Source organism: Acartia tonsa, chromosome 2 (genome assembly GCF_053477335.1).
Source record: "Acartia tonsa isolate MP-2025a chromosome 2, ASM5347733v1, whole genome shotgun sequence".
NCBI classification, from domain to species: domain Eukaryota; kingdom Metazoa; phylum Arthropoda; class Copepoda; order Calanoida; family Acartiidae; genus Acartia; species Acartia tonsa.
The window spans coordinates 6,697,107-6,712,124 of record NC_137261.1 but is presented as its reverse complement, the minus strand read 5'-3'; the positions used below and the strand labels follow the sequence as shown (position 1 = coordinate 6,712,124).

Sequence of the window (15,018 nt, the reverse complement as noted above, 5' to 3'; positions counted from 1 at the left end):
TAACATATAAATATTTATAGTTGAATATATGTAATTCTATGAAAAATATTTAATTACACAGATAACTATTATATGTCGCAAATATTAGTAAAATTCTATGCATTTGTAGTCTATGCTACCTTTGGATATAATCATCTTTCTCATAAATTATTAAAAAGGAAATTTTGGAAAAATAGATTTAGGAGTGAAAGATACAATACATTAAATCAACATATGTATAATAATTTTTTCCATTTACACTAGTAGCGCACTTACTCTATAAATATGGTTTGTCCGAACAACAGATCTATAGTATAGATGTATATAAAGACAGCTACCTCCCTTCAAAGACCTCTTTCGTCCGCTTCTAAACAATTTTCTGCTACTTAGCTGAGATAATAAAAGCGATACCATTGGTTGATTTTCAATGACCCAATAGGAAGGTTGCACAACACGATTGCGATGGGGAGATACAGTTATTTAACCCTTTCTCCCTCCAGTGTTTTACTCTAATGTCCGTACACATGAGGGTCAGTGGTAGATTGTGTAAAAAGTGTAGTCCTTGTTCATTACCGGATTTTAAAATTTCAAAGGAATTATTTCTATTATTTTAAGCATAAATTGACATTTAATAAGATCTCTGATTAAAACTTTGAATAAATGATAAAGTATTATGACTCGAGATTTGTTGAGATCCATTTCTTGCTGCATAATACTGTACTATTGCTACTCTCGTTGTTGTCCTTGTTTATTCTCAAACTTAATGATTTTTCGCTTCCATTTGCATAAAACTTGATACATTATTAAATTATTCATCCAGAAATAAAAAGAAAAAGGAAATTTAACATTTATTCTATTTCATTTGTTTCTGGATTGATAAAACAAGGATGACAACATCTATAAGTAGCGAAAATTTAATTAGATATTATTTGAACATTGTTAATGGAACAGATCTATAGTATAGATGTATATACAGACAACTACCTTCCTTTATTTTTCAAAGACCTCTTTCATCTGCTTGTAAAATATTTTCTGCTACTTGGTTGTGTAATATAAGCGATACCATTGGTTGATTTTCAATGACCCAATAGAAATGTTCCACAAGACGGTTGCGATGGGGAGATACAGTCCTTTAACCCTTTCTCCCTCTAGTGTTTTACTCTAATGTTAATGGAAACACACCGTAGATAAATATCAAATCAAATGGCTCTCAGAGCATTACCGATAGACTCGACGGACCAAGAAAGTTCCAAAAGTCTAACTTGAGTAGCAGCCGAGTAATTCACGTTTCTAACAGAGGACTGACGAACGGACGGAGAGGCGGACAGACATTTGTAACTTTAGATTAGCCTCGCTATTTATATATAAGTTTAGATGTTTGATTATTTTGTTCAATTATTATATTTTTTCAGGTTCTTAGGCCTAGTTCTAGAGTTTCTAGGGAGTGTTCTAGAAGTTCTAGCAAGCAAGAGATAATCATGATGAACGGTATGAGAGGCAGTTATACCGTTAATAACGGCAGTGTTAACGGTGACAACAGGAATATAATTTTGATTATTTTAAAAATAATTTTTTTCTTAACCGTTTCAAAACTAAAGATTGTAAATTTTTCCCATAGCTGGTGTAAGAAGTGGAGACTGAATTGTAAATTACCCTGGTAAGCCAATTTATTTTGAACATTATCTTATTTGTGGGCTAAAAAACTTTGTGTACTTTTCTTGGACGTTGTTGATTGGTTCAAAATTTCTAACTAATAACTTTAATCTACAAAAATGCGTAATTTCGATTATCATCATTGGGGAAGTACTTCATGCATTTTATCATCCATTGTCTTATCCCTTAAGATCACTGCTTATTGCAATATACAAAATTATGCTTTATAGACAAAGGTCGTAAAATTCAATAAGTGTTTAATGGGTTTTCTCGTATTCATTCGAATCCGGTGGATAGGAACCGGTTCTCATCCATACGAAAACAACTATGTCTAGCATCGTATTATATATTATATATTATTACTAGCGGCTACGCCCCTAGAGGCCTCTAGTGGCACTTTAAATGTTTTTGTTTGTTAAAGTTAATTTTTATGACGATACCTCTTTATTTGACGTTGAAGTCTCCCCTAATTTTTTTAAAATTTCGATTTTTTTGTCATTTCTCTTGGGAGGGTGGTGGTACCCTCCCCCAAAATAGTTATAAACCTTCCCGGGACTTATGAGAAGCTACCCTGTTAAGGAGAACCCGATCGGTTCAGCGGTTAGCGAGATCCTTCGGTACACACAGACAGACACACAGACACACAGACATCCTGTTACTTTAGTATAAGGATATAATAACTATTAATTTACTTAAAACACTAGGCACATAAAAAGAGCAACTGTTTGCCTAGACTATTACACTTTCGTTACTGTTACGCCTTTACACGTTGCGCCTCTAAGACTTTAATCTTACTTGTTTTTAATTTTTTGACTAAAAAAAATTGCTGATGATGTATATTGTAAATGTTTTATTGTGTTGATTTGTTTTAATCAATTTTACAAATGCAAATATATTGTTTTTTGATGATGGTAATATCTTATTTCATCAAAATAACATTTTCATTTAATCAAAAAGTACGTCTTGTGTTTTATTTTGAGGGCTTAGCAGCCGCAGCCGCGTTCCGCCACACATTTTTTTTACATGAGCCGGAACCTCAGCTAGCCACAGCACGGAAGACAAACGGCACGGTTAATTGGACAATCATAAGCTGCAGCCGTTAGATAACTAATAATTTGCAGTCCCAGTCAAGCCGCTGTTTTTTAAAGTGTTTGTTTAAATCAACAACCACCGAACGTCCTTTTTAAGACACACCTTCAATGATTTAATATTTTGAAATTACCATCCTTATATAAAAGTAACAGGATTTACTCACTTTTTTAAAAAAAATCACGATAATCTGGTATAAGATCCACGGGATAATAAATCCATTGTTACAGTGTACTTTGATTTTTTTTTATAATTTTAAGAAGGGTAATGTTTAACGGTGAATATTTTAAAGATGTTTCTTCAAAACTGACATTTTAAACAAAAATTGTAAAGATTAAAAAGTATTGTTAGCCTCAAGACACTGTCTAACAAAAATGGTATTCATTTTAAGATTTTTATTTTGTTATTTAATTAATGGAAAATTATCTGTTAAACGATCTGGTATACACGATTTTTCAGTATGGCCGAGAAGCAGTTCTAATCTAGTGAATATTAATTAGTTTCGAAGCCATACTGGAATAGTTATTTCTCGTATTATAAACAGCTTTTCGCGGATATAGAATGTACAATTATAAGATTAAAACCATTTTTTTGAGCCCTGAGGTACCGAAGGTGCGGTCTAAAAAAACTGATTTTAATCTTATGATTTTACAATTTTATATTTGTAGAAAGCTAGATATAATACGATGCTAGACATAGTTTTTTCGTATGGATGAGAATCGGTTTTTATCCACCGGATTCGAATGAATACGAGAAATTATTTTTTTTGAAGATTGGATGTATTGCAAGATTACATTTTTCACTAAAGGAGAATTTTTATCAACTTGCAAAAAAAGTTATCATTGTTTACAGAAAAGGAATCTACAAATTTATACTTTAGACAGATATACAAAATTGGCTTTCATGCTATTAAAGTGATATTTTACAGTAAAGTATAAACATATGTCTATTAAAGATTTGTAAGTTTTTGTTTAATTTTTCCAAACAGACGTATTCTTACTTTTAAAAAAAAACATGTATAAATAGAGTGATTAATGTCATTAGCATGTTTTAGGAATGCTTACAGTTAGGGACTTCAATCAAACTTTGTAGTTAAAAAAATATAGGCAATAACTCGTGAAATTATAGAATGGCATCAGCTTGTTGTTGGATTGTATTTGTAACGAGTCTTGATCACAAAGCTTCATACTAAAGACGTTAAAAAACAATTATTTAGCCTTTAAACGAATTTAATGCACAGTTTGGACTTCCAGACAATGGTCGTGCAATGAAATAGTTGCTTGTTTGTTATTAGTATTAACACTTAACTCTATTAAGGAATGATGACATTTATCTCAAGATAAATCTCTATTACTATAAAGTTGTATTCAAGTCCACAACTGGTTAATGAATTGTTGTAAATCTTCTATAACTGCTGTTTAGTTCAGCAGTAACCTAGTTATTGTTAGAATTTATACTGGTGATCAACTACTAAGAAACCGAAACAGTAATATCTTTAAGTTAAAAGTTAATAGTGAAAAGAGTGATTTTAAGTAGCGCTACTACTTGTTAATCAAGGTAAAATCGTACGTCCGTCCGGTTGGTCTGTCGGTCAGTCACTGGATATTACAATAATGATGAAAAAAAATTTCTGATTTATTGTTAATTAATGGATTTAAAAAATAAATATAAAACAGTAATCAATTTTAAAAATCTACTTTAATGGTAATTTTCTTTCTTGTTTCCTTGTTGATGCGCTTTTTATGGATATAATTCTCATTGTTTTATAATGTTACTAGTGGCTTCGCCCCTAGCCTCTAGGGGCTTTGCCCCAAGAGGTATAATTACATCTTCTATTACTTACCCAGCAGAACGGATCACAAATTTTCGCACCTACCCAGCAGGAAAACATTTTGCGATTAAATTCGCAAAATTCGTAAATTTTGTAAAATTTCGTAAAATTCGTAAAATTTGTAAAAAAAAAAAAAAAAAATGGGGGGGGGGATTTTTTTGTTTTTTGGGGGGTTAGGGGTGTCCCACCCCCCAAGAAAATAGCTTAAAACCACCGCAGGACCAATAGGTATATACCCTGAAGAGTAGAATCCAATCAATTCAGTGGTTACCGAGATCTTAAGCTTCAGACGGACGGTTGGACAGACGGACGGACAGACGGACGGACGAACAGACATCAAGCTACTTTGTATTATAGATTAAGTGACTTAAAATTGTTATTTTCTTTATGTTTTTATCCTTGTATAAAAGCACATACTAATATCTACCTCTAGCTAATTTGCACTTTTAAGATTAATCTGATAGTAAAAAGATAAACAAATTCTTAATAATAATAATATCTTTAAAAATCTACTCTGGACTTTCTCAGAGAGAGAGAGGGGACAATGGGCTGCTTATTACACTAGTTCCCAAAGTTTTCGTATTCGTTTTGGTTCAGTATTCTTCAGAGATACACCAAAATGAAATATGTAAATACCGTCAATCCAAATCCAAATCCATGGCTAAGGCTGAGCTTCTGTATTCTTAGGCCCTTGGTTTATAAAGGTTTAGGATTTAAATTGTTTTGTTTCTTCTATATTAAAATATTGTACGTTTTAAAGAATGAAATTAATTATAAGACTAATTTGGATATATTTTCTTAATCTGAAAGAATTCTTTTTAAAATTTCGCAAAAATTAAATTACAATTTCAATGTTTTGAAACGAGCTAGTTAAATCTTTTTATCGGTTCTTCATACGTTGAATTAGTTAAATAACTTCAATGAAAACTCTTAATTGGTAAAATCTTCAACTTTAAAAGATTTTCATTTCAACTTTTTATTTCTTCATATTCTTTGTATTTACGGGAATAAAATATTAAATTGAATTTTAACTTTTATTAAATTTAAAACGCATAGGCAATTCCTAAGCAATTTTATGGCTTTTATTTGAAAATAAGTTTATCTTAAGAATATTTAACAAATATCTTTTTAAAAAATAATGATTTCACTAATAAAAAATCATGCTTTATTATATAGCATTAATGGATTTAGAATACGTGGATATTGTGATACACATACCCTGATACAATGTTTCTCCCAGCAGGCTAATATATATGATATCCCCCCCCCCCCATTTGACTTTGACCAGGGATATAACATAAAGGGATAATACAGTGGCAGATAAATTGATAAACATCTCCAATGATGATACACAAAATTTCCTCTTCTGTAGATTACAACTAGTGATTGAAACGTTTGGACACTCAACCTAATTAACGAACCAATCAAATTCAATATAAGTACTTTAAGTTGTTAAGCCCTCTCTGGACTTTACCCAATCCCCTCCCCTCACCATAGAGAAACCTTTTGACAAATATCTGCGGACTATATCAGCAACCTAAATTGACGACAATAATTATCATTTCACAATATTCTTTATGAATCCTGTATCATAGTATTTTTTCAAGAACTGACTTGTGATTAATTAGTATCAAAATTATGACAATGTGCAGAGTATGGAAACTTGTTCTGACTGGAGGACCTTGTGGGGGCAAAACTACTGCCCAGGTATAGTTATATATCGTCTTGTATTATAAACAGCTTTCGGCGGATATTAACATGTACTATTATACGATTAAAACCAGTTTTTGTAAGCCCGTGCCTTCGGCTACTCAGAGCTAACAAAACTGATTTAAATCTTATAATTGTACATAATAATATTCGTAGAAAACTGGGTGTAATATTATACGATACATGATTTTTTCTGAGTGGCTGAGAACCGGTTCTAATCCTGCGGATATTAATCGGTTTCGAAGCCATTATAGTATTGTTTAGCTATGTTTTTTAGTGGCGAAGATAATCTCTAACTCACTTTGTCCGTCCGAACGTACGTCAGTCTGTAACGCTATTGAGAGATTGCTGATTTTTTTATCAAGAGCTTCCAGTATACAACTTTCTTGGTCTATCCATTTGTCGTTCATGCTACAAATAAAGCATTCGTTATTTTATATTATCCCTTATTCTCTTTCTTTTTCCCTCTCTCATTTTTATGAACACTGAACATCTGCTCTATAAATCACTTTGTCCGTACATGATTTTTTGTGCTTCACTGTCTACGAATAGACCAAAGTATCACCCTTAAAATTCTGATAATCTTAAAATACTATCTAAAGTTTTTATTGAATTTGCCCGAATTAATCTTTTAAATTTTTAGAATCGATTGGCAACCTTTTTTGAATCCCTTGGATGGGTCGTTTTCCGTGTACCTGAAACTGCAACGGTTCTGCTGGGTGGTGGCATTGATTTTAATAAACTTTCTGCACAGCAGGTACTAGTTGTTTTGCTGGGTAGTCACATTAATTTCACTAAACTTTCTGCACAGCAGGTACTAGGTGTTTTGCTGGGTAGTCACATTGATTTTACTAAACTTTCTGCACAGCAGGTACTAGTTGTTTTGCTGGGTAGTCACATTGATATTACTAAAATTTCTGCACAGCAGGTACTAGGTGTTTTGCTGGGTAGTCACATTGATTTTACTAAACTTTCTGCAAACCGATGGCACCGTTTTCCTTTGTATTATAGACAATAAGAAAATCTATATGATTAAACAAATTAATATAACTAATCAAAGTAATTATTTCTTTTTGTCTTAATCGAAAAAGTAATATAAATTAAATAGAGATAGATAGATATAAGAAAATCCATATTACATATGTACGTACTGCCAAATAATGTTTTTGTAAATATGTTTTTGAGCAAATATGTTGTTTTACTTATCAGGATTTATATTATATATGGATTTATTTTTGTACTTTTCAATTTTGTTCAGTATTACACCAAATTAATTGAGAATATTTATGTTATTAAGTTAGAATTTTCAGTAATTTTATTCTTATAATATATGTTTGTATTTAGTTTTATTTATTCTTTTTATTTTATTTCTTTAAATTTTATCATTTTATTAACTCAAAGCAACAATGTTGTAGCGTGTTTATTCTATAATTAGAAACTATCCGATAGCTAGGAGCTTTTAAACTTCTTCCAACAAGAAAATTTTATAATTTTTGAAGTGCATATCTACATAGAATTCTGAAAAATTATTCCTTATTTTACAATCAGGCCATCAAATAAACTCTTTAGAGATTTAAATGCTTTAGAATATGTCCATTATAATCTCGCTAACCACTGAACCTAAAGTCTATATTTTTGTTTTGGAAAGTAATAGGTCAACAACTCGCCCATGTAAAGAAAATTATTTTTAACAGTTTACAATTTTCCTTAAAATGCTTTGAGTTTACACACATCAAGGGTGTCCATACATATTTTTAAGAGAAATGAAATTGTTTAATTTTAAAATAATTTCATATTATATTGGCAGGTCTAATACTGATGAAAAATATTTGTCAGTCTTTATTTTCTTTGTAAATATTAAAATTGTTGATATGGCAGAATAGACCAGGAACAAGGATATTGCATTCCAATAAAAAAACTTTTTTTGTCTCACACTTTTCTTCTATCAAAATAATATTTATGTGTATATTTTAAAAATCCGCCATATCCCCCAAATATTGTTACAAGTCTGCCAGTTTTTTAATAGTAAGTGGTGGGTTCAAACCCCCGATCAAAACAGCGCCAAAGCCAAAAAGACGTCCAACCTAAACCCTTTTCGCTGTATCAGACATTTGGAGTAAAAAAGGGGAGAATTTCTTAGCCAAATGACAAGTACAAGTCACGGCCTAAGAATTTGATTATACGAAAACAGTTTGTTGTTCTTGATGCTCAATACAAGACCTTGTACTAAAACCCGTAGTACCATTTACAATAAATAAACCTCGGGAATAGTCCATTTCGTAACATCGCCCCATAAGGGGCGATTCGTCGTATTTTTAAAATGGCTTTTTATAGGTTATTTTAGGTTAGGTTATATTGGGTTAGGTGATTGCCCCACAGGGTTAGAGCCCCCGCAGGGGCTAGAAATAGGAGAAAATCTACTGTGAAAAATACGAAAAATCGCCCCATAAGGTGCGATGTTACAAAAAGGAAATATACCCTAAACCTCTTGTACACAGAAATAATTTATAAGTTACCATCATTTTTGATTGACAGAAAATTTTTCTACTAGTGCCCTATTCCTGGGGCTGGGATAGAAGAACTGCTGCAGTGGTAAACATTTCATAGAAAAGCTGACTACACAAAATATATAATATCTACAGGGTCCCATATATATACCTTTAACATTATTTGAATTACAAAACTCTAAACAGTTTTTAAAGTGGCTTTAAAGAATATGTAAAATGATGATTAATATAACAAACAAGCTTACATCTGTGTTTTAGCATACAATTCTTTTAAGAAAAATATTTGATACTTTTTTATTAATTTAGAACTGAAAATTCCACCAATTTATTTATTCTTCATAGGCTAACATCAATTAAAGCTTTAAAAAAACCTCTACATATTTTTTTTCGTCGACTTCTAAAACTTTTGAGGCTGCGACTAATTAGGAATTAATTTCCAGTCATGGTACGGTTAGTTTTTTCATTTCTTTTTAAAGAGTCTCTATGTATGGAGAATTTTAAATATTCTTGAAAATCTGATTAGCAAGAAATCACCCTGAACTGGTTAAAAATTTGTTTGTATAGAAAAATACAATTTACTCAAATTACTTTGTTTATTGCCATGAAATAAAATTTAATTTGCTATATCTTCAAATTAAATTGAAGAAGCAAGTAATTTGAAAATTAAATCAAACACACGCACTAGGTTTCAACCAATTAGTGAAGAAACTGTAATAAAAAAGCTGTATTATTTAATTGTTTAATTGCATAGTATTACACACAGCTTTCCGCGGATATGAAAATGAAAAATTATTAGATTAAGTTCAGTGTTTTGTTAGCCCCGAGTGGCCGAGTAGGCGAAGATTGATTTAGTTAAAGGGTTAAGTAGCTAATAATGTCTTAGACTTTAAAAAAATATTTATTTTCTAAAACATTAACATAAGAATCGCAATTGCGGTTTGTTATTGCAAAATAAGATGCAATTTACATACTTTAATTCATATGATCCGTAAAACAGGTAATAACCAACCATAAATATTTTTAGGTGGCAATATTTCAAGAAAATCTTCTGAAAACCATGTTTCAAATAGGTAATTCATTTTATCCACCTAACTTTTGTTTTGAAAAATAAATTTTCTCAGTAGCGCAGATGAGTGGCATATAGTGGCTGCCACGTGCAATATTGCTAAATTCCTAATTATGCGGCTGCAGATGAGGCTTACATGGTGGCTCACGTAAACCGAACGGCTGTCTGAATGCAGCTTTGGCTAAGACTGCTGATCCGTTAAAAAAAACCATAGAAAACGAGACTCTACAAAGTTTCCGAAAAATGAGCCGTGTGACGTCAATAGATCCATCTCTTTTTAAGGGGTTTCCTTTACCACTTTTCTCATCTCTCCCTTGCATTACGTCACACGGCTCATTTTTTTAGACACTTTGTCTAGCTTCCTAGAAAAAACCTTATTTTTAGTATTAAACTTTGACCTAGTCCCGAGAAAGCTATAACCCTGCCTAGCTCTAAAGAACATTATCTAACCTAACCTTTTTTTAATATGAAAATAAAAAGGGCTTATTAGTATATACTAAAACTTGTGTGGTATTTTTTTTCTTAATCTAATTTGAATATATTTTGTTTTAGAGGATACATTCTTTGAGCTAGCAGACACCTGTTCTCGCAATTGTCTTGTTATATGTGACAGAGGAGCTATGGACTGCTCCGCTTATCTTCCCAGGTAATAAAGCTAAGTCTTGATGGAATCGTCTGGTGATTTTGAAACATAGAAGAATTTTTTTTATTTACTACTCTTCTAATCTACTTCGTAAAAATAATAGAAATACTGTGATATGTTAACGCTAAACATTTTTAAAAACGAAGCTTTTCTATAATTAGGGTCAATCCGTTCGTCCTATCGATTTCAAACTTTGCTTGATGATTCCTGTTGAATTTACGACTAAGTGACTAGTTGACCAGCAGAATTACTGTGTGGCTATGCTATTACAACAATTATTTTTAAAAGTGGTGCTTTTCTATAAATAGGGTAGGCTCGTCCGTCTTTACGTCAGTTCATCAGTCCGTGACGGAAAGCTCTTATGGCTAATTTGGACATATTTGATGTCCTATTAAATTGAACTTGGCATGTTGATTTCTCTAACAGTAAGGTACGATTTAGGAAGCGTAGCAACTTTATAATTGTTTCTGTTCGTCCATTTAAAACGTGTTGATTTTTAAAATCTTTTTTGGGTAAAATTTTTTATACAATTTAATTATCTTACTTATTTGAATTTTTGAATAATTATTTCCATGACAACAAAGTACAATGTAATAAGCGAAGCATCTCTATAATAAAGTCTAAAAATTGTAAGTATTTCAGTATCTTGTCTTGAGCAGTTTAACAATAAATTTACATACAATAGGTATTTTTTAGACTTTCATACATTTATATTCTACTTATAGGTTTTAACATTCTCCAAATATTAATAGTTATTTTGTTGTACCGCTTTATAGTTTTGATTTGTGGAGTTTGTCATCCTTGTTTATTAAGAGCTGAATGGGAGAAGATTTTAGAGAAGCTTCATCTGAATGAAGTGGATATCAGAGACAACAGATATGATCAAGTTATTCATCTTGTAACAGCCGCCAGGTAAATAGATATTAAATGTTCTAAAAAGCCCCATAAGGTTAGCTAACCAGTCACAGATTTCAACATTTTGTTTATACTTTCAATTCCAGCCTATCAGAGCTGGTAATTGATCTATTTAAATTAAAGATACAATAAATGAGTTGATGGTGCCTTACCTAAAAAAAAATTTATCAACATATTGAACAACCCCTCCCCCTCTCATCTTTTATAAAAAAAATGGAGATACTTAGTAACTAATGTAGAGTAATACAATCTGTGCTAAAGTAACAAACCAAAAACTACCCCTACCTTATTTACAATTTATTTTTGAAAAGGGGGGTATGAGTGCTCAACAGACACTTTTGGGAATACGCTGATTAATTGAATTGCAGGGGCGCAGAAGAACATTATACAAGATCCAATAATAAGACAAGATCTGAAAGTATAGAACAAGCTGCTAAAATGGATATGAAGGTACAGTTTCAAAAGATAGGACTCACGCCAGGCTGCAATTGAATCAAGACAAAACTCAAAAGTAAGTTCCGAACTCTGGGACCTATGTATGGTGAAATTAGATTTAAAAATTTTAAGTTTAATTTTCATCCCCTATGAGTTACCACATAATCATCACAAGAAAAGCAAAGATTATTTATTTAAAATTTTGAACAAGTTTGCTTTTATAAAGTTCTTCATAAAACCACTCCTGAAGGTAGTTAATTAATTGCCATTTTTATCAGTTGCTTTGCTAAGTTCACGGAATTTCAGCTTTAAATAAATCATATATAGAGAGGTTTTATGAAAGACTTCATAAAAGCAAAGTTGTTCAAAATTTTAAATAAATTATCGTTGCTTTTCTTGTCATGATTATACAGTAACTCCTAGAGGATGAAAATTAAACTTGAAATTTTCAAATCTAATTTTCTCTAAAAGACCCCACTGAAATATTTTAGTTTTACCTGAAATGGTTTTATGTTTAATTTTACCTTAAATAGGTCCCAGAACTTGGCAATTACCTTTGTCTTGATTCAGTTGAAGCATGGCGTGGACTAGAACATCTTAAATTGAAGTAATTATTCTTCATAAATGTCATATGATTTATGATCAAAAATTGTAATATATGATAGATAATATAAGCCTTAATTAGACATAAAATGACAAAAAATATATCTTTCGTTAATAAATTTCAATTTTTTTCTTTAAATATTTTTTTATATGTTTACATTAATAATTATACATTAACTCTTCTCCTAAGTCATAAAGACAGAAATAAGCATTAAACAAGGATTGCATTATCCTAAAAGCGAAGCTCAAGCAATCAGAGGATGAATAAGTATTAATAGTTTAAATGTTACACGATTTGAATTTTTAACATGCCTAAATTATCCGTTATAAACAGACAGACGGACCAATCATGTGTGTAAAAATGTTGCTTTAATAAAGGGAGAGGTCATTTTCTAGTAAATCCCGTAAAGGTGTGTGTTATAAGGCCTAAAAATAGTAGTAGAACGATAAGGTGCTCTATATATTTGTATTTCCTATTGAATAGAACAATAGGGAAGAAATTTTTTTTTTTTTTTTGATAACCGTACCTGGAATATCTGAAATTTCTATCAAACGCTTTGTTTGGCTCAAACTGACACAAATAAAAAAAAATATAATTATAATAAATCAACCTGTAAAGAATGACTTCTTCCTTTGTTTAATGGTATAGATTGTTCTTAACCTTTACCTTGTACCTATAGAAAACATTATTATTATAATTATATTTTTTTTTAATTTTTGTCAGTTTGAGCCAAACAAAGCGTTTGATAGAAATTTCGTATTTTTTTTAGATAATCCAGGTACGGTTATCAAAAAAAAAAAAAAATTCCCTATTGTTCTATTCAATAGGGAATACATATATCTAGAGCACCTTATCGTTCTACTACTATTTTTAGGCCTTATAACACACACCTTTACGGGATTTACTAGAAAATGACCTCTCCCTTTGTTAAAATGATGCGTGATTTACATTATAATACTAAAGAAAGATGAAGACCTAGAAAAAGAGAAAACTTGTACAGAAGCTTCGCAACCAAAAAAATATTTAATAGTTATTTATCGCATCGTATTATAAACAGCTTTCCACGGATATAAAAAAGAACTATAAGCATAAAATCCGAGATGCCGAAGGCACGAGTTAAAAACTGGTTTTAATCTTATGATTGTACATTTTTATGTTCGTAGAAAACTGGTTTTAATACGATGCTAACCATAATTTTTCAGTAAGGCTGAGAACCGGTTCTAATCCACCAGATATTGATCGGTTTCAAATGAATACGAGAAAGTTGTTTCTTTAAGCCAATGTGGTATCTATCTAGCTTATTAAATGTATTTATAATATTAGGTTGGAGAGGCGTGGGTGGGTCATCCATACTATGATGTCATTGATAATACAACTGAATTTGAAACTAAAATGAGAAAATTAACTAAAGTAAGTTCTTTTTAAATACTATATAACTTGATATGTGTTAGATAAAAGTGTCATATTTTGTAATTAGATACGTTTAATTTACAGATAAAGAGATACATAAAAATGCACAATACATTGGAAATTTAAATGCTAAAAATTCTTTAAAAATTAGCATAGATACATTTTAAGAAATTAAAATTTCTACAAATTGTGAATTATTGAAACTTACCTCCCAGAGAAGGTTGTAGGTAATCGCAATATTCAACTTTTTAATGTATTTTTCAGTAAATGACTGAATGACATCTTTTTACTTTCAATTATTGATTATCTCTTTTATTCTTGGGTGTGTTTATAACAAATTTACAATTTAATAACAATTACAAAATGTTTTCTTTTTAGAGAATTTTTTTTAATGAGAAACTAAATAAAAAATTGTACACAAGATATTTGTATATGTAGAAATTTTATTTTAAAAATGTCAAAGAAAACATTTTAAAATTTTTTCAAAAGTGACGTTAATTATTATGAATTTAGGCTGTAACAACCAAGCTATCCATATCCGGAGCTGAAGATTGGCTCAGACAGGATTCAAGGTAAAATAAATTTGGCGGTTTCCCTCAAAGTGTCCAACCGAGTACAGAATCCCTCCCCCTTCCTCTTTACTTTAATAAATTAAAATAAGGGGGAATGGGGGGTATTTCTTTAGGTTCTCTAGGTCAGGTTAGTTAAGATAATATTAGCTACTGGGTAGTTCCTCTGGATTAGGGTTGTTGCAGGCATTGAAAAATATTCTCTCCCCCTTATTTTCAATTTAAAAAAAAATAAAGGGGGTGAAGGTTTCATTTCTTGATAGGTACTTTTTGGAAAGAAAAAAAACACATTTTTGTATATATGTAAAAAGGCAAAAAATTCCTCTAGTAACATTACAAAAAACAAGGTTTTTTTTCCATAAGCTACAACGGAGCACACATATCACTAAACTGTGTGGCTTTACTTTACTATGGTTGACGATCAGCTGGTCGGAAGAATCCTAGTTAAAGAAAACCATTGCTTCTAAATAGCATAAAAAGTCTTCAAGTTGTATGAAGCTACTCTAAGAAAAGTGGCCGACACTTAGAGGCTGGTGTAAGAAATAGAGGGTTGGAATATTGAAAGGGAGTATATAAGTTTACCTTTAATTTGTATATTTGGATTATT

General features: G+C 30.9%; 1 protein-coding gene across 2 annotated transcripts in view; it reads left to right on the top strand.

Moving 5' to 3' along the window:
* Nucleotides 1–15,018, top strand: part of LOC145335028 (TRPL translocation defect protein 14-like) — a 29,858-nt gene that overhangs the window by 3,605 nt on the left and 11,235 nt on the right. For both annotated transcript variants that reach the window (XM_080180710.1, XM_080180719.1), the window contains exons 2-10: nt 1,392–1,519; nt 6,205–6,259; nt 6,906–7,019; nt 9,794–9,839; nt 10,388–10,481; nt 11,292–11,390; nt 11,762–11,843; nt 13,756–13,842; nt 14,356–14,414. In XM_080180710.1, coding sequence (XP_080036836.1) covers nt 1,458–1,519; nt 6,205–6,259; nt 6,906–7,019; nt 9,794–9,839; nt 10,388–10,481; nt 11,292–11,390; nt 11,762–11,843; nt 13,756–13,842; nt 14,356–14,414 — 698 coding nt within the window. In that variant the 5' untranslated portion in view covers nt 1,392–1,457. The remainder of the gene's footprint in view (nt 1–1,391; nt 1,520–6,204; nt 6,260–6,905; nt 7,020–9,793; nt 9,840–10,387; nt 10,482–11,291; nt 11,391–11,761; nt 11,844–13,755; nt 13,843–14,355; nt 14,415–15,018) is intronic.